The following is a 21,749-nucleotide window of genomic DNA, read 5'->3' as shown; positions in this document are numbered from 1 at the left end:
ACTCTTTTTTGGCTTTAACTCTTTAAATGTATTCGGAAGTACCATAACCTCAATCTTACTGATATCTAAACTTCAAATAAAGTTGAGGACTGCATTTTTCTTACAGTATCTGCAATACATTATTTGCATTTATTACTGTTATAATGAATCTTTCTGGCACTGACTGTGGCTACTGTTATAAATCTGTGACTGGTGACAATCGACTTGTGTCAAGTGTAGCACTACATACCACCTTAGTTATAATAAGTGCAAACTATCAGATGGTAATTTTACTAATGTTATGGCTCGAAAGCTACTTATTCATACAAATTCATTCATAAATTACAAAACAAGAAGTGACTCAAGTTAGTAGTGAACTTTCAATTATGAGGGAAGCAAATAAAAGTTCTCGACTACAATCTATTAGGTTTTAAATTTGCCACTGAAAATGTTGCTTCCCTTGTTAGTAGATGGAATCTAAAATTACAAATATTGATAAGAAAATGATTGAACTGGATAAATGTAGCTTAAAAACAGAACAGATGGCAAGCATCGACCTACCATCCCACAAAATGTCAAAGAGGACATTATTCAAAAACTTGCAGATAAGACAAAAGAGATCCACTAACTTGAATTTACAATCTGCTGGATAATTGTTCAAATGTCAAAGAAGTTCAGGATAGGATTAAATCTGTTCCAGATAATATTACATCTTTTCATATTATCAAACATTACAAGTGAATCATGAGAAACCCAGACCACCCAAAATTATATTCAGTAGTCCTAAAGATGCCAAGTCAGTTCTCTTGAATAAAAAAAAGTATTAATGATAAAAATTTTATTATCAGAAAGGATGAGAGCTACAAAAATAATACAATATTTTAAGGATGTTAATAAGGATTTTAATGAAGACGAAGAGTGAACTGAACAATTAACAAATGGGAAAAAAATTTGACTAGCAAATATATAAATGGTATACCAACAGTAATAAATAACAATAGAAATGTCATTACTATATTAGAATTTCAAAAAAATGAATCATCATTAATCAATTTACTACCAAAATGCAAGAAGTATACATGCTAAATTAATTAATTTTTATTAAGCTATATACTATCTAGTCTTATCAAATGCCATCATTATTATGACAAAAGCATGGCTGAATGATTATATTTCTTTGAATAAGCTAAAATTGAATATACCACCTACAGATGTGACAGGAGTTCTTAGGCAAGTTCCTTTTCAGAGCCAGGTGTAGTACTTATCATGGCATCCAGAAAAATTCATAGCTCTATTATAACTTCACCCATATCTAATTTCAAAAAAATATTCATACTAATTGATGTGTCATTCAGTAAACATATCTTCAGCTCTGTTTACTTTCTATCTCTATCTAAAATTGAAGTTTTTGAAAGCCACCTTCTAGGAGTGAATGAGATCAAAAACAGATAAAATTATGCAACTTTGCACAATTTCGTAGACTACAGTCTTCCTTGTATTGTATGGACTAAAAATTACAATATGACTTTCTCACTTGAACAAGAATTTCTAATATGGAATGGGATGCAGCTATTGCACAAGCCAATAATTATGGTGGTTTTAGCATAAAGCAGCATAATTATATCAAGGATTTTTCAGGAAACTCTCTTGATCTATCTTTTTTTTTTAAACTGTGATAATTTATTTATTTCTTGTGCTCCTCAACAATTTGTGGCAAGTAATAAATATCATCTGCTATACTGTAAAATTAATTTTACTAAGGACAATCATTATTTGTACCTTTAAGAAGAGCTTAAGAATGCTGATTTTGTTAATATTAACAATTATCTTGGTTTGTTTGACTGGTTACAGTTAATGGTCTAAAGATACATGAAGCTATAAATATTTTATACAATAAATTACATGACGCCATTGATTTGTATGTGCCAATCAAGTGTGCGCCCAAGAGTTTTTATTCTATATTGTTTTCTATGGAACTTATTAAACTTATTGGAGAAAAAGAAAAAGGCTCATGAAATATATAAACCCACTCTCTCTTAAGATAAAAATAGTTTATTTTCTAATCTTAGATGTAGATGTAAAATCTTAACCTGTCAATGCTATAATAATTTTATACAAAATATCAAATCTGGTATACTAATAGATATGAAAACCTGAGACTACATAAATTCTACAAGGAAAAATAATGAGATTCCATCTGTTGTTAACTTCAATGAAAAATCTTCATCTGAGTGAATCAAATAGCTGAGTTACTTGCAAAATATTTCTCTTTGACATATGCTAACAATGTATCTGGTTACACAATCCCATCAACAGGAATTTCAACTGTCATAAATGATATATGTTTTACACAATATGAAGGACTTCCAAAATATCATGAATTAAAATTGAATAGGGCTGGTTTAAATAACTCCAATTATATTAAAAAATTACTAATTATTCTTTCCATTCCATTAACCTTCATATTCAATTTATCACTGAAACAAGTTTCCTGATATATATAGAAAGTTTATATCACCCTGATTTATAAGTCAAGCAACAAAACCAATGTTAAAAATTACATACCATTCTCAATTCAGAAGAGCCTTAAATTCTGAATGATCTCACAACTAAACTATATGTTGCGATTAAGAATATTATCACTCATGACAGCAAAGTCACATTCAGAGGAAATCTACTCTGAATACATACATTTAATATCTATATAATACAATGGATAATGGTGGTCAGATAGACGTCATATATACAGACTTCAATATTCTTTGATAACTTAACCACCATTCTTTTATCAAAATTGTATAAATTTGGAGTGTCTGGCAACCGACTGAAGTAAATTTTTAGTTATTATACAATAGGACTCAATAAGTGAAAGTTAAAGATTTTAAGTTAAGATTTTATTCGAAGTCCTTTACTGTTTTATCAGGTGTGCCAGACCACAAGGATCTCACATTCACTGCTGTTTAATAATATCTTTATTAATGTGAAGTTGTACTTTTTACTCAAAAGTAAAACTTCACAAATTGTTAATGTCAATTAAGTCTTTTGCGGATTCCTGCAAGTTACAAGATGAGATAAACAGAATATATTGATGGTGTAGTCTCAATCTTATTTCTAATAAGGAAATCTACATATCACAATGCAAGCTAGTCGCACCCTTGGCTTTGTTATGAGATGTTTTAGGACCACCTTTTTTAGATATATCTTAGAATACGGATACAGCTCAGTATTATGGAATCCTAACTACAATTCTAATATTATTCTACGATTCAGTGTTGTTCCTTAAAATATTATAAGAATCGCAAGGGTCAAGACCTACAATGAACATGATTACAGCTTATCCCTAACTTTGGCTAATATAAACACGCTGGAGAATAGAAGAATATGGTTTGATGTACTATTTTTGTAAAAAAATACTAAATGGAAAAGTTGATACTCCTTCACTAATGATCGATATTGGCTTCTATGCTCCTAGTAGAATGTTCAGAAATGTCCCTTTTTTCTGTACCTAACTACAAAACTATTATGAGCAATAATTTTCCCAGTATCACGACTGTGCGAGATTGGTAATTTATTAATTCTCATAATATTGACTTTATTTAACTTAGATGAGGATACTTTCATTAAGACCACTTATAGGATTATACAAACTACAAACAACAATATGTAATATTGTAATATTCTAATACAAGATTGGTTATTAGTGAGAAAAAATAAATTTGATCCTAAATTATATGCTGTGGACTTAAATCGAGAATTAGCAGCCAATCGAACAGATTTACATGTGACAACTGTTAGATGCCGACTTCTTGCAGTTGGAAATAAAGCTCATCAGCCAGCTAAAAAGTAGCTTTTAACACCTGCACTATGCAAAAAAAAAGGCTCTTGTGGGCCAAAGCACATGCTAACTGGAAAAAGGTTATGTTTTCTGACAAGTCACATTTTATGTTCAGGGGCAAAGGCTATCAAAAGTTAGAAAAGCATCAAATGAAAATACAACACCAGCTTATGTTCAACAACCACTTAAAGATCTTCAGAAAAAAATTTTCTGGGGTTGTTTCACATTTGAAGGCCTTTGTTCATTACCTCCAGCAGGTGTTATGATGAAAAGTGACAGATATATTAAGATTCTGAAAAGGAGGGTTTGACATAACTTCAAAACAAATTCTCACACGCCAATGGATTGTTCCAACAAGATTTCTTGCCATGCCACACTGCCAAAAAAGTAAAATAATTTTTTGAAGAAAGAAACATTAAAATGCTACCAAGGCCAGGCAATTCCCGAGACTTAGACCCAATTGGAAATCTTTGGGAAATAATTAAATCTGATGTGGACACCACATGTCTCCCTTGTATGCCTATTAAATTACATATACACATTTTTTTTGCACTTCATTTAAACTTATTTTATATGAGAGCGAGATACAAGCCTCCAATTCCTAATAAAGTGGGCAGTTACACAACTGCATTGTGGTGGACACCACAATCAGTATTTTACATTAATTTCATTTCACATCGCTCAAGTAGTTATGTGGTGTAGTGAGAACATGTTGGATCCGTAACCATGGACACATCGGTTCGAATCTGACTTCATACACATATTTTTTTAACTTTTTTTTAAATTTAAATATATTGATTTATTAATAATTATTAATCTCTGTAAAAATATGTGAATTAAAATGAGAAGTACATAAAATTTTATTTCACTAACAACTTCTGATTTTTTTCATTTTTTTTTTTTTATTATTGAATTATTATTTATTGGAAAAATGTTTTTACAATCAAAGGTTAGTAATTATTAATACCTCAATATATTTAAATTAAAAAATTTTTTTAAAAATATATGTATATGAAGTCTGATTCAAACCGATGGGACCTTCCCCTTGTAAGATCCAAATATTTCATTAGCAACCAATAAAAATAAGTACTACTTATATATCGTTGAAAAAATCTCAATGAGGCCTATTACTGCAGTTAAGAAAAAGTTCAAAATCCAAATATTTTGGATTTTTGGCTTTTTTGGACACCTTTGATTTAGTCGATTGCTAACAAAAGGGGAGGTGCACAACTAGATGTTATAACAGTCCTAAATATATTCTGGATCTCTAATGCCAAGGTTTCCAGTTGCCTTCATCATTCATTCTATGATGTAGTGATGTGAAGGTTTTTTTTTACTATTACAAGCAAGCATTTGACAGGATTTCATTAGAAGAATTATGAAGATATTTAACTAGACTATTGACATAACTTTGGCTGATAAACATTATATACTAAATGGTAATCTGTATAGACATTAAGGAACTAATATTAAAGTAGGAGATAAAAGAGGTCTTGAGTAGAGGAAGTAACTAAATGGGTATTCATTAAGGATGCATTTTACCTAACATAATATATCAATATGTTTACTGATAACCTGAGAGATGACTTTTTAAGTAAAACCTTTTTTTTAAATTACAAGGAAACAACTTCTTCAAGATACTTCAGATACTAATAGTAAAATTCCTTTAGTGGAGTTTTACCAATGGTACTGCAATAAATGGTGATCTTGAAGTAGTTAGAAAACCTCTTTAGTATGTAACTGAACATAAAAGATGATACATGTTATGTTTGATTGTATGATTTAACAAAAGGATGCATTCTAGTGAAAATTTCAATGGAAAATAACAACTAAAAGAGAATATACAGAACAACTTTTATAGAAAATATAATTTGAAAAGCAGGCTTCACCCCTAACACCTAGACCGGAGAGTAATTTTTTGTGGTTTAAAAAGCTCAGGATCCATTTAGCAAAATATTTTAAGTTAAAAGATAATAAAATTTGAAATAGCTTTCCTAAGAAAATTTTTAACTGCTACTGAATCCTTTTTTAGATAAACGTCAACTTTTTTTATTATTTACTTTAAAGAGAACTTTTAACAGCCTTTCTGATATGAATTAAAAGTAATTTATTTGCTACAGATGTATTTTAATATAAAAATGCAACAGAATAAAGTGAAAGCAAAGAAAAATTAAAACAACTTTTGTAAGAAAATATTTTTTTAATTTATATTTTTCAAGATAATAAACTGCTAGTAATAGGAAAAATGCAAGTTGATGCAACTAATCTATAAATAAAACAGCAAGGCATTTTATTACTCAAACAAGTACAAGGAACACTGTATCACTCAGCAAAAAATACTTCATCATCAATTTTTCTATTGAAAATTGACACAGTAATGCTGTACATAGTCTTGTCAGAAAGCAATACATTAATTTTGACTATTTGCATTGTCTTATTAGTGAGACAAAACATACAGAATGTAAGAAACAAGAGGTAACAGACTTGTGCCTATGGCACAAGAACTGTCAATCATACTTTTGTCACACTCCTTGATTTGTCACTTGTACTCCTTTATTAAATAAACATTTGAAATACCTTCCTTTCTTTGGAATTAGGTATGCCATGATGATGTGAAATAGAAAAGTTTTAGTCTTTACTTTTCTTTAATAAGGATGCATAGCATGGGGTCCTTAATGTCCTTGAGAGGTTGGCCATTTTTAGATTTAGTTCTTGTCTCCTTCCAAGTCACATATAAACATTTGTAATGACACCAAAAAAAAAATACTTTTATTAACTAATTTTATTAAGCAGATATATCAGATTAAGTGAAGATTTCATAAGAGGATGGACACACTAATCAATGTGATTTGTCATAAACAATTTCATCCAGCTGCTAAACTAAGTAATTTTTTTATCCAGCAATGAATACTTCTGATGGAGAGGAACTATACAAATTCCTAAACTTTGGAAATCTTGCTAATAAAATATAAAAATATATCACTTTTTATAAATAAAATGTGATAAAGAATTAACTTCAAAATCTCTTATACTTTAATACTTATCTGTTATAAGAAATATACACTGTAAAAATCAACAATCTTTTGTCAAAGAAGAGAAAACAATGCGTACAACTTACTATAATGAATAACAAGAACACTTACTTCTTTTCAAAATAATAAATAAAACTGAATAATTAAGAACAAAATACACATGCACAATGAAGGCAGGGAAAAAAAAGAGAGAAGCAGGCAGAGAATCTAACTAGTTTAAATAAGTGTTTACGAACTTCACTAATAGTTTCATTTATTTTAGTAACAAATTAAGAAAATAATTCTGATCAGCAAACATTTAAAAATAAAAGTCATAAAAATAAAGGTCATTCTATATATTGTCAGAAAAATAAAATTAATAATTAATGGAAATAAATCAACATATGCACATACAATAGCAATAAAATTTTTCACATTCAAAACAATTCTGAAAAAAAAATTATTTTCAATAAAGTTAGTTTTTTCTTATTAGTTTAACATAACAGATTTTTTTAAACATTGTCTTTAGCAGCTTAATATTAATAAAAAAAAAAATTTTCATTACCTGAGCATCATTTAGTTCCTTAACAACCTGTGGAGTTTCTTTTTTAACATCACATACAACAAGGAATTCTGCTTCTCGATAACCAGCAAAAAATTTATCTCTAATAGCCTGAGCAACACTAACAGCAGATTTCCCTCTAGGAATCTAAAATTTAAATGAATAAAAACTTTAAAGAAACACTAATAAAATAATTTTCCAATCATTTTTTTTATAGTTAATTCAGAACCCATTGGTTCAAAGCTTGAGAATGGAAATGTAATTATTTTAATTAAGCCTGAATTTTTTTTTTTGAATAATTTTTTTTGTTGCTAAAACAATCCTACTTATTTATTACTGACTTGAGTAATTACTAACTTGTAAATTTAGTTAATCTTTTAAATTATATATACTGAGACTTTCTGATTTGCAATAAACCTAAAGGATTGATTATTTATAAACCTTTAAAAACAAAATCTAAATTAAATTATTTGCACATCACAATTTCTAGTGAAATAAACATTTTTTTTCAAATCAAATTTCAAGTAATACACATATTTATTTCAGGTGATCACATCTTTTTATCTTCATTACTTTTCAAGCAACAAAACAAAAAAATAACAATAATAAAATTATTTGCTTATTTAAAATCTCAATTTTTTTTCTCTATGCAATGCATAATCTAAATTACATTAGGATTGCTTAACGCAACCAATTAACTTTTTTTTATAATGTTCAAAGTAATTTTAACATGCTCAGAATTTTCAAAAATAGTTATTCGTGTGATTTTTTCATTCTTAAGGGCCATAAGTCAATAAAAATAAATCATGTTGGTCGGTCCACAACTGTTTCTCAAAAACTATTAAATAAATTTTTTTTACATAACATTATCAAAGAATAGATTAGATCTTCAAAGAACGACCAAACTTTCAGTATCTTCTTAAATATTTATAAAACTGGAGCCTATTTCAATCTTTTAGACATATCTCTTCTAACACTTTAGTGACCATAAGATAGATACATCAATTGAAAGAGAATATAAAACTGTACTTAATCTATACAGATATTTCATTTAAGCTTTTCAGGACTATTTTTTTTACAAAAATAAATAAAATTACACAACTGGATAGTTATGTTAGAGTATTAAGACTAATCTCTTTTCAGAAGAATTGAAAATTCAGTTATTTGTAGAATTTTTAAAGCCTCTGCTTCACAAAACATAATCTCGCAACTCCTATTCTATCATTATCACTTTCTGATCAAGTAATGCAGAAATGGTCAATTACATATCACCCAATTCAGCATTTAATAAAACTTAACTACCTGAATCATATCTCCATAACACACAGAAGTGGAACACGAATCTGCAAATTGAATTAAGAATACCATTCACATGTTATGGTTTTTGATTACAGAAATACCTAATTTTGCTAATTTTACCAAAAAAAATTTGCAGACTCAGAATATATTTTTAATTTTACATACATATTGAATTTAAATAAATTTAATCTATAATGTATTTTCTATTGACTATATTTACTATTCCAATATTTTAATAAAAAATACTTCTGTTTCTCTTATATAATGTTTGTTAAGTCAAATATAGTATCAAAATTAATTAAATATAGTATTAAGCCAAATTATAGTATTAATGAATGAGATATCATTATCAATATAGTAAAAATAATTTACATGTAATTTTTCTGAACAATAAGCAATTATACACATCATTACAAATTGGTTATCCAGGGATATTTAACTACGAAAAAAAACCAGTAAAACTGACATTCCTGAACCAGACATCAGAAACAAACAGACATTTGTTTCAATCGACTAGTTTTTATCTGCAATTCACAGTTTCAAATAATGAATTTTAACAGATCTTACGAAGATCTATTATAAATTCTTTTACACCCCATTTAAAATACAAAAAACTTTGTGAAGATATGTCCTATTAATTTTTTTTATTTTTCTCACAAGATTTTTAAAAGTATTAGAAAAATCCATTTAAAATAACACTTAAAGTAAGATGTCTAAAATAAAGCAAGATACACAGATATCATTGCACGATACAATTTTTCCTGATATCATGTAAATGGGCTTTAGCTCTGGCTTTTGGAAGTATAATGTGTAGACAAATTCATAAGCATCATAAAATACAAAATCAGTAAGATTCCTAATAACCACTCCACTCCAACTCCAGCAATAGCCCCTGCAGGCAGTGCTCCTGTTAAACTGAACAACCAGAAGAAAGTTACGTTACAATCATAGTAAGACATTCGGGTAAGAGTACATTGCCAGGAAAGAATTAGAGCAGTAACCTGAACGGGTACATACTGTCTCAGGAAGTAGATAACGAGTATGTATAACATCTATCTATCTTGTAGTAGAAGCTACTTCAAAATATGAGAATAAACCCTTCAAATCAAAAAACCTTCATGGCAGCGAAATATATGAATAATAAGAAAAGAAGAAAATAATAGAAACATTTGAAACACAGTCTTATAGGAGGAAGTTGAAAACTAGGTAGTTTAATAAAGGGCAAAATGAAAAAGCCTTAAGATCAATCGGCCAGGAGAGAAATTTTTGGCAAAAATTAAGAGCAACAAACTAGGTGCACGGGCCACACATTAAATTATCCAAGTTTAATTAATCTGGTAGTAGGTTGATGTGCAGAAGATAAAAACTGTAAAGGAAGATTGAAAGAAATTAATTTAGGATGTGGTATGTAATAAATATGTTTAGATTAAAAGATTTCTTCAGAAAGTAATGCAGAATAGTATCAAGCCAATTAATTATAGACTAATGATGTCTCCCCCTCAAAAAAAAAAAAAAAGTTTAAAGGTGTAATTAAAATTTAAAAACAATACATACAAATAAATCACTTTCAAGTTATCACTAATTAATGCTTGATAAATGCAGTAATTCATATTTACATAAATAAATAAAAATGAAATGCAAACTTTAATTCTAAAAACTTACCTGACAATTTTCAATATCCCAGAAAACACCAATAGGTGGAAGATTTCTAACAGGACTACCATCACTTTGATAACCTCGACTATTACTGTTGTTAATATTAATATTATTAAAATGATGATTACTACTACTACTACTACATTTATATTTTGGTATTGGAATAGGAGATGACCGTTTTCTATAATTTGAAGGTTGATCAGACTGACTATCAGAATTTGTTTCTGTATCTGACACACTTTGCCATGCTGGTTCTTGACGACGTGGAAGCAAGACAGGTAATCTTGGTGGTGGAGGAAATTTAAATTTAGAGGATGTTGATGCTGTTAATAATGCTTTACAATTCTCTTCATCCTCTACGTCATGTAATTCACAGTTACAATTTATCAGCTTCCACTCATCTAAAATAAAACAAATTCTGTTTATAAATTTATTTATTTTTTCACAGATAAATAAGTATTAATAAAATACAGACTAATTTTTAAATATTTATTTTTTTGTTTTCACTTACCATAATTAGCAAATTTTATTTAAATTTCCACAAAAGCACTATTACCAACAATAAATATATATAGGATATCTGGACTAAAGGTATCAAAATGTAGCAGCTTATATTAAGAGAAACAGTTAATATAATTTAATTTAATTTTTTTTTAATAAACACAGCAACTCGCTAAGTTTTAATACAGGTTAGTCAAGTTCAATAGTGCATCCTCACCCCTGTACGGGAAGACTTGCCTTGTGATGATCCTGGTCATCACACCACCCCCTCCATTCATAGCCCAGATGCATCTTTTGTAGCTTAGCAGATGTCTAGAAAATCATCTAACTCTTGTCAGGTATTTAAAAGCATCTGCGGCTTTATTAGACCAACAACATCAACAATTCTGTTTTATATCATCCAAACAAAAAAGTCCAAAGTAGTGATATCCGGAGATCAAGGTGGCCATATAGTTGGATCTCCTTGTCTAATCCAACACCAGGGGAAACTGTTGTTCAAGAACATAACATCTCAATGAAAGTGTGGTGGAGAACCGTCTTGTTAGAAACTGAAACCTGAAGGAATCTGAGGAACAACAAAATTCTGAAGCATGTCAAAGTATGTGTGTCATGTCACAGTAAGCTCCATGAAAAAAAAAAGTGATGACATTTTTGAGCAATTCTAACCAGACATTGATTTTCAGTGTTTGTTTCATTTTTAATTACTGTATGGAGGTTTTCAGTACCCCCAAATTTGACAATTCTGTTAACTTTTATGCTTGTATCAAAGGTTGCATCAAACATAAACATTATGTCAAGATAATTAGGATTGTTTTTGACATATTGCAATACCTCTGCAGCAAATTGATATTGTAGGCGGCGATCATTAGGTTTAATGTGATGAAGAACTTACAACTTGTATGCTCGCAATGGAGCCACTTATGAACAGTGCTATGAATAGTAGAACAAGGAATTTACAGTGTGTAACTGCCCACCTAATTGACTTCCCAGGATTGGTGGGCAATGAATGCATTGTGTACACAACAACAGTATCCTCACTAACTAAAAGTTTTGGATGGTTTCCAGTTTGTGAAACCAAGTTTCCGGTCTCTCTTAAAGTCAACTCCCACTGGTGAATAGACTTGATTGCAGGAGGATCGATATTCTATTCAGTTCGTACACACCACTGAACACGCGCAACTGATTGAAACTTCACTAATCAGAGCACAAATCAAACCTTCTGTTGAGGGGTTCATATCTTGACTGACTACAATTGCACAGTGAATCTCACCTTGCCTACAAATGCATATTCCACTAACTTTGAGAGTATACACAATAAATCTCAGAGATATTGCCTTTTGATCGAGCCTACATGTAAGATGACCAATGGTTTTACTAAATATGGGTTTAGTACCCTTTCTTTTAAATTGGATACCTTTAGCCCAGATTCTGTATTATTACTTATACCAAATGTGTGTTATATCTCAATATATAATGAAGAAACGTTTGTTTAAATATTTGCAAAATTCTCAAGAACTACTAAACGAATCGCTACAAAATTTTAACAGTAGCTTCATTATATAATCCAGAATGTCACTGGCTACATTATGATAAGAAGTTGTTCATTAAAACATGTATGTAATAAATAATCCATTATGGTTCTGCACTTCTCAATCAGACCGGTAGATGGCAAGCCACTAATTCTCATCCTACTTTCTTAAGGCTAGCTGCTCCTGTAGTTAAATTGACACAAAAGGTGTTTAGATATCGACCAATTATTTTTTTTGTCAGCTTACCTGATTTTGAAAAAATTCTGAGTTTAAGGGATAAAATAGGGTAACATCAAATTTTACTATTTTTTTAATTATATTACTATTTGTTCAATTTCTTGGTAACAAATGAAAATATCAACTTGATGTTTATGTGTGTGAATATCTAAAAACAATTTTTAAATTTTTTTGAAATTCGACCTTCAAAGGGGATGAAGAAAGGTAAAAAATTTTGAACAATGATTGAAAATTTTCCTCATTTCTGACTACACTAAATAAGATATTCACTTGATTTGGGTTTGCAAATACTTTTCAGATAAATATCTAAAAACCACTTTAATTTTTTTTTTTAATTTTAATATTAAGGGATAAAAAATGTTTTAAATATTTTTACCATTTTATTATGCTACTTCCATTGAATCAATCTTTATGAGATTTGCTAACATTGTGATGGCAATTTATGTTTGTAATTCTGATTATGCATTTTACAAGTGAAGCTGCGACAGGAACTCTAATTAGTGGGCTCTGTACTGATCAAACTGCTGCTCTGAAGAGATTACATTACAATGATAATTTTTATAAATTGAACAGGAACTAATTTTCACTTATCATTAACATTCTTACAAGCAAACATTTAATGAACACAGGGGTGTCCAGACAGGAAGGGTGTTTAGCTCTGGCCATAAATTGAAACATCCCCTAAACTGCAAAGGGAAATGCAAGTAACCAGATAGAGCAGGTGAAGCTTACAGGGACACTAGTAAACAATATTTTGACAATTCAAACATAGTATTCATTCAATATTTTTGATTTATTCATGTTAATAAGTGAACTGATAGAACAATGTAACAAAAAAATTCATAAGTTGAGATACATCTTTTGATCCTTGACAATTTTCTGTCTTAATTTTTAAATTAAATAACTAAATCAAATAACAATATTCAATTACAAAAGAAGAAATTAAAAATAACAATTTTTCAACTGATCATGATGTGGCAAGTTTATTAACACAAAATGAACTCTGAATTTATGTGATGATGTACTCTTATTCTTTACACAGATGTTTTCAAAATAATTTAATAATGTGTATGATATATAGTACAACTTCCCAATATTGAACAGTGCCGAGGAATGAAAAACTATCTGCTTTGTAGAAGTGGACACATTCAGAAAGACATTATGTAAAATTATTGTCAGATACAGCAATAGAAACAAATTACTCTATACTGTGTCTCAACAGAACTTAACTTATTTATGGAACTAACAGGCAACAAAATAATTTTTTTAATTGCTCATTATATTTTTTCCAAAATTCAATTACTTTCATTCAATGTTCCTTTGTCCATTAATAAAATATTTAAATAAAAAATCTGAAAATTACACAGCACCAAATAAGAATACTGCACAAAAATTATATCAAAAGCAAAAGTCAATCAAAAATCAAATGTAAAAATAAAAACTATATCAAAATAGAAAAATCAAGCACCCCAGAGAAAAAATTTACATGGAATTTATTTAACGCATGGCTTAAAATAACTGTTTATTTTAATTTTAACAGTACTGTAAAACAATTTTCAATAAGCAAACGAATGTGAGATATTGTACACCTTCCATCAATCCTTTATGTAAAAAGTTTTGTTCACTTTTCTTATTCTTTTTTAAAGACACTGCCAAAACCTGAACAAAACAATTCTGATGAAGATCAAAATTCTACATCAAAGTCTACATTTCAACATACCTTAAATTGTACAAAAAAATTTGTCAAAGTTTTAGAGGCCAGAAATAACATTAAAAAAGGCAGCAAAAATTATATTTCTTAGCTTTTCCTCAATAATGTAAAAGACACATTTACTGTTGTTTACATAAGTTTTTAATTCACTAATGCAGAAAAGAACAATCTTTGATTAGGTATACATGCATTTCTTTTACTATTGTTTATTGAGAAATTATTGTAGTCTAGGTTCAGGTGAACTCTTTCAATAGTCACAGTATAGTTCATTACCAATTTCTAAAGATTTCTCAGATATCAAAGTTCCAGAAAGGGGTCAATGGTTACCAAATTTTTTCAATTCTCAGCAACCTTCCAGAATAAAGATTTTCCTAAGGTACCCTATGTTAAATTCTAACATGTACATTTTACAAAATAGCCAATAATATTTTGCAAGGGTTAGGTAAAAATAAATGAAACACATTTTAGATTACAAAAAAATAATAATAATTGAACAAATTCAACTAATTATAATCAGTTGGATGAATGAGCCTGTTGACCGCTGCACATTTTCTGAAATTGTGGAATTAAATTGGATGCAGCTACTCTCATTTTTTTCTCTACACTGACTTTTTTTAAACCACACCTAGATTTTATCTCAGCAACTGCTAAAAACTTGCCATCACACAAATAAGAAATCATAAATGGAATTAAAATTCTCTTGGCTTCACCACTTATGAGAGAATATTTATCTTTTACTGACATTCAAAATTCATTAATTTGTGATACTAAATTTTGTTTGTTTTCAATGTACTGTCACAAGATACCTCAACCAGATTCTATTATTCTGCAGCATTAAATCCAGACAGAGTAGTGAAATTAAATGGATCTTAAATCCATCCAAATTTATATATGTTATCATTTTCAAAATATTTCTTAAAGCAGGTATATATAATAAGCTGTGAGAAATGTTCTTCAAAAATGGATTTTATATTTCAAGAAAAGACAGGCAAGAAAAATCAAGACAGTCAAGGTCTTCATTCATTTTTACTGTCTGCAGCTTTAGTTTTTTTAACAAGCTAACATTTTTTTCAACCACTTTAAAAGGTCCATGTTGCTTTCTCACAGTGCGAAATTCTGATCATTCAGCTTTCCAAAAATGTCATATAAATACACATAGTAGTTTTACCAAAAAAAACTTCATTCACAAAATGTTCAGTGTACCTGTTCCCTCTCTTTGAGAAAAATATCAATTTCTTGTTGCAGTTCAAACATACAAGACAAAACATTTCCATGAGAAAGCCATAACAAAGTGTGCTGTAGTAGAACAAGACATGTATACAGATCCCATATCCTGATGCAGGATTTAGAAAAATCTTCCGTTCAACAGCTGAGTTTTTATTGTTTAGTATATTCACTAATATTCCAGACCTGGTTCAATATAGGAGTCATATTTTGATGTAAATGCTTCCCAATGAATAAAGTAGTGTTTCTACAGTGCTTCAGAGCTTAGCTTCAAATAAAAACCTGTAATCTTCCACAGCAGGTGGACATAGAGCAATCACCATGAGTATAGATACAAACACATTTAGTCCTCTCTAAACTATTTTTGAACATCAAGGCTTTCAAACAAGTCTTGAGCCTTTGCATTAGCAGACAGTTTTAAAGAAAACGTCTTCTACAATGTTATTGCTCTAATCCATACATAGCAAATCAAATGAGCACTATTATTAACTGTGGCCTCAACCAGCTGCAAACCAAATTCCTCCCTTTTTAATTTTTCAATAAATTGATTACTGAGGTCTTCCGCAATGAGCTGTTTCTGCAGATGATGGGGTACTTACTGGACAAAGGCATTTTTTAAAGTAAGCATTATGTTCACCAAATCTACAGCAGTCAGTAAAGCAAGTTTTTCTGCGTATGACTTCTTACATTTTGCAATTCAATGAGTTATTTGTAAAATGGTAGGAAAGCATTGACTGCTTGGTATTGAAGCCTGCTTATAAAAAATACCGTTTTATTGATTAACCTCTTTTAGTTTCCTGCTAAAGTAGCCAATTTTATTACCTACACTGGGAGAAGTGGTTTCTATATGGCAGTTTCAACTTCCTTGGTAGATTGAATTCTGATGCCAAAACTTTCATACAGAGAACACATTATGGCCTCTATTTGCCACTGACATCTGACAATGTAAAACCAAAGTCCACATAGCTGACATCATATTTTCGACTTTTATGCATTTCTAGGCAGGTAGACTTTAACTAACATTGTTGGCTTAGGTTTTGATTTTATTCTTATTACAATGATTCTATCGCTATACACTCTCAAATGCTGTACTCTCTTCCTATATTCTTGTTCATTATGAAACCTACTCCTGCCTACCCTTGATTTGAAGCTGAATTAATTACTCTAAAATCACCTGACCAAATTCATTTTCTTCTACCTACCAAGCCTCACTAATTCCTACAATATCTACATTTAAAGTATCCATTCCCCTCTTTAAGTTTTCTAACCTACCAACCTTTTTAGACTTCTAACATTCCACACTCCAACTCATAGAATGTTATTTTTTAATTTTCTGGTGGTCCCTTTCTTAGTAGTCCCCACCCGAAGATCCGAGCAGAGGACCAGTTTACCTCCGACTATTTTACCACGGAAGGCCTCCATCTTTGTTACATGAAAATGCAGAGAGCTACATTTTCTTGGAAAAAAAACAGCTGTAGTTTTCCATTGCTTTCAGCTGCACAGTACTCAGAAGATTGAGTAATGTTGATATGGTCATTTAAGTCCTCCTGACCTAGGCCCTTAACTACTAAAAGAGCTGTTACCCTCTTTCAGCAATCATTCCTTAGTCTGGCTCAACAGATAGCTCTTCCATATGGTTGCACCTTCAGTCCAGCTACTCTGTATCACTGAGCACCCAAGCCTCCTCACCATCGGCAAGGTCTCATGATTCATTGAGGGAGAAGTAACATATGAAGAGCAAAATCTGACCATCAAAAAATTACTCAAGCACTGATCAAATTTTCAAGATTTGATTATACAAATTGCATATGGATCTGCTGATACAGAATGTTTATTTAAATGTAAAAAAAAATTTTTATAAAAATGCAGGAGCTTAAAAACTCAGTAATTGATAATTAAAAAGTGCTGTACTTCTGCTAGTTTAAAATTATACTATAATGGATATTAATTCAGGCCATGCTAATCTATTACCACTATTAAGTGGTAAGTAGTAGTACAATTGAAATAAATGACAATTTATCAAAACCTTATCTTTGTCTGACAGGATATTGATCATAAAAAAAGTATGTATTTGAAATTCTATTTACCAGTGTGTGAATCAGTAAACATTAGGTGCTAAGAGAAAATCAACACTACTTTTCAGCAACTTTTTTAATTATTTAATTTAGATACGTTAAAAATAACATTTGTAAAATTTTCAGGTAAGTAGTGATGTTTTGTCCAAGAGATGAAATTTGGATAATCTGCTTCAAATAATCCCAACTGCTAAGATAATAGCAACCAAAGAATAAAAACAAAAAACGTGGGACTCTGCAGCAAATTCATTCGTTCAGCAATTTGATAGGTTCCAAAAAAAATAAGAAAGTGAATATATTTTAATTAATTTACTATGAATAAATAAATGATATCAACACTTAGATAAATCACTTTTCTATGATAATGAATAATTACTACGGTACTCACTAACATGAAACAAATAAAATGAAGATCACATTTCCTTTTACTTTTCCATCTAGATAGCACTATAGCTCTAGAAAGGATAGTGTAATCGGTCCAATTTGGGCATATGGGGGTGATTTAGAGGCTAACACCATACTGTTAGCCTCTAAATCACCTTATATGTCCAGAACTATGAGAGCGATTTCGACCAAACTTGGTCAGATTACTTCTATATATGGGGAATTGTTAAATTTTCAACTTAAAAGGTCAAGGGGTGAGGCTGTAGAGCAAGATCACTTTAACTCAGTATCTCAAGATTTCGCCTAATTAAGGTCATATATTTCTTAAGCAAATTTGTTAACAGTTAAAAAATAACAATACTTGAAAAAAAATTTTTTTTTGCAAAATCACACCCCCACCCCAAAAAATTCTGTTGTAGTTGCTCTTATGTTGTGACACCTGTGAGCCGCAGAATTATAATAATTGAATAATATTTTAAGTGTAAAAAAGTAACTCAGTATGGCAGGGTCTCAAACTCAATCGTACAGTTGACTCAGTACCTGGTGCATTAAGCCTTGCGGCTACACCAGTCTGCCAACCATACAAGCAAAATTTGTTCTATGTAAATTATGCGCATAGTTAGAACCATTCAATTAAATAAACAAAAAAATATTATATTTAAATAATATGACAAATATTTTAAATTTAGCTGTGTATGTGCAAGCCGTACATCAAACAATCCATACTTACAGGACTTTCCAGTAAAGCGGCTTTACCCCCATGACAATAGAGTTCTATAACTGTGTCAACTTTTTTTTTTTAAGTCACTAGTACACAGTTTTCTTCCAATAAAACAAAAATTAAAAAAAACCAATATTAAATGTAAAAAATAGTATATGTAAAATCCAGTAATTAACGGCTGAAACTAAAAATTAAAACATATAAGAAATTACTACCTCAAGATAATAAGAAAATACTTTGACCAAAGTCATCTGGTATTTTAATCATAGTCATTGTAAAATATAAGGCAAAGATAAAAGATTAAGCTAAAAATTGAATCAGATAAGATCAAAGCTTTATAATTCACAACTCAAGGGAATCAATATAGTTAAAATTAAAATTCAAACTACAGACTCCACCTTAAAACAAGAGTTCAATTCTCACTTTTTCATCATTTTCAATTGTTCTATGTAAATTATGCGCGTAGTTAAAATCATTCAATTAAATAAACAAAAAAATATTATATTTAAATAATATGACAAATATTTTAAATTTAGCTGTGTATGTGCAAGCCGTACATCAAACAATCCATACTTACAGGACTTTCCAGTAAAGCGGCTTTACCCCCATGAAAATAAAGTTCTATAACTGTGTCAACTTTTTTTTTTTAAGTCACTAGTACACAGTTTTCTTCCCATAAAACAAAAATTAAAAAAAAACAATATTAAATATAAAAAATAGTATATGTAAAATCAAGTAATTAACAGGTGAAACTAAAAATTAAAACATATAAGAAATTACTACCTCAAGATAATAAGAAAATACTTTGACCAAAGTCATCTGGTATTTTAATCATAGTCATTGTAAAATATAAGGCAAAGATAAAAGATTAAGCTAAAAATTGAATCAGATAAGATCAAAGCTTTATAATTCACAACTCAAGGGAATCAATATAGTTAAAATTAAAATTCAAACTACAGACTCCACCTTAAAACAAGAGTTCAATTCTCACTTTTTCATCATTTTCAATTGTTCTATGTAAATTATGCGCGTAGTTAAAATCATTCAATTAAATAAACAAAAAAATATTATATTTAAATAATATGACAAATATTTTAAATTTAGCTGTGTATGTGCAAGCCGTACATCAAACAATCCATACTTACAGGACTTTCCAGTAAAGCGGCTTTACCCCCATGACAATAAAGTTCTATAACTGTGTCAACTTTTTTTTTAAGTCACTAGTACACAGTTTTCTTCCCATAAAGCAAAAATAAAAAAAACAATATTAGATATAAAAAATAGTATATGTAAAATCAAGTAATTAACGGTGAAACTAAAAATTAAAACATATAAGAAATTACTAGCTCAAGATAATAAGAAAATACTTCGACCAAAGTCATCTGGTATTTTAATCATAGTAAAATAACAGGCAAAGATAAAAGATTAAGCTAAAAATTGAATCAGATAAGATCAAAGCTTTATAAATCACAACTCAAGGGAATCAATATAGTTAAAATTAAAATTCAAACTACAGACTCAACCTTAAAAAAAGAGTTCAATTCTCGCTTTTTCATCAATTTCAACGTGTCTCTTAGAAAAAGAAATCAACATTGTAATTAAATTAAAAATGCACATTTTGAAGTACAATGAAAATTAGCATAAGTTCTCTGTTAAGCAACATTGCAACTCATAAAAGCAATGTACAAGAACAACAGAAAATATGCTCGGGAAAAAACATAGTGTACATAGTTTTCTACATTGGTCGGCATTATTTATTACATCACACAGCGCACAATACATTTTCTGACTGTATTTCCAATATTTCCCACATAAAATCAATGCACTTTTATACCGTATAAGAATACAATTAGCTCTATTCTAGTAAATATTTTTAGCGAAACTTTAATCACTTCCCATCTAAGTACGAATGTAATGTAATCAACAGAGGTATAATCTCAGTGTGCTTAATAATACAAGGTCTGTAAATAAAGTAATGAGAGTAGTTTTTTTTTTGGCAACCAAAGTGGCAACAGTGTAAAGTTATTAGTAAACATATGGTTATATGAACAGCAGATTTATAGTAGGTATTAATATTTTTAGTCTATTGTTGCCACATGAGACATAAACAAACTTTTCGTGAAACAAATTTTTGTTGTGCATTACACAAATGAGCTATACTAATTATGGATACACTAATTATACCTCTCCCATATAGTGTACTTAGCAAAGGAAAGAATTGCTGAGGGGATCTAGAGCTCTGCTTGGATTTCTCTTTTATTCTATTTTTGTATGTTTTATTTTATAAATTATGTTTTTGTTGTTCTTCTTGTACTTTGTTTTGGTTTCTTTCAATGTAACTATGTTGTTATTGTTCCGTGTAATATTTTTGTGTTTCGTTTTTAGGTTTCATGCTGTTTGTTGAACTCACTTTTACTTCTACAAGTAGGTAGTTCAATTCCTTTGTTAGTTAGGTATTTTCAGTCTTGCTTAAGACTCCGTGAGATGTGTTTTGTTTTGAGTTCATTAACTAGTAGTACACCAATGGGAATGTCACTCACAACATTCACATCGGTGGCATCCTGGCCGAGGTGGATGTAAAAAACCGAGGTTTCAAAGATGACATCCGGTAAAGCCCACAAAGACTCGGAATAGAGGGGTTGGCGGAGGGTATCTTCCCCAACAGGATCAGGATGTTAAAAAGCATCTGCCAGATGACTGTTACAGTTATATTTAAATCATAACAACTCTATAAAGAAAAGAATATTTCCCATAAAAATAAAAATCATATACCTTTTTCTTTAGTCTGCATAGTTCTACTTCGTTCCATAAGTACATTAGGTTCGTCATAGGCTCACAACCTTCTACTTCAGTCATCTATAATAAAAACCAACACCACATAAGAAGTCAAAAACATAATAAATATATACAAAGAATATAACTTTTTTTTTAAATTCTTAACAGAGATATTTCTGTTTAAAAATGCATAAAACTAGGATATTATAAAAACAAAATGACTATTTATAATTAGTTGACAAACAAAATA

General features: G+C 29.6%; 1 protein-coding gene across 1 annotated transcript in view; it reads right to left on the bottom strand.

Moving 5' to 3' along the window:
* The window catches only part of Marf1 (meiosis regulator and mRNA stability factor 1-like protein), a 146,027-nt gene that overhangs the window by 113,361 nt on the left and 10,917 nt on the right, over nt 1–21,749 (bottom strand). Inside the window, exons 2-4 of the mRNA XM_075375513.1 lie at nt 21,497–21,580; nt 10,349–10,743; nt 7,391–7,534 (exon numbers count right to left, since the gene is read on the bottom strand). Of these exons, the coding sequence (XP_075231628.1) occupies nt 7,391–7,534; nt 10,349–10,743; nt 21,497–21,533 (576 nt within the window). The 5' untranslated portion in view covers nt 21,534–21,580. The remainder of the gene's footprint in view (nt 1–7,390; nt 7,535–10,348; nt 10,744–21,496; nt 21,581–21,749) is intronic.

Source organism: Lycorma delicatula, chromosome 9, assembly GCF_047948215.1.
Source record: "Lycorma delicatula isolate Av1 chromosome 9, ASM4794821v1, whole genome shotgun sequence".
NCBI classification, from domain to species: Eukaryota; Metazoa; Arthropoda; class Insecta; order Hemiptera; family Fulgoridae; genus Lycorma; species Lycorma delicatula.
Note: the sequence above shows the minus strand (reverse complement) of the source record. Positions and strands in the feature narration are given on the sequence as shown.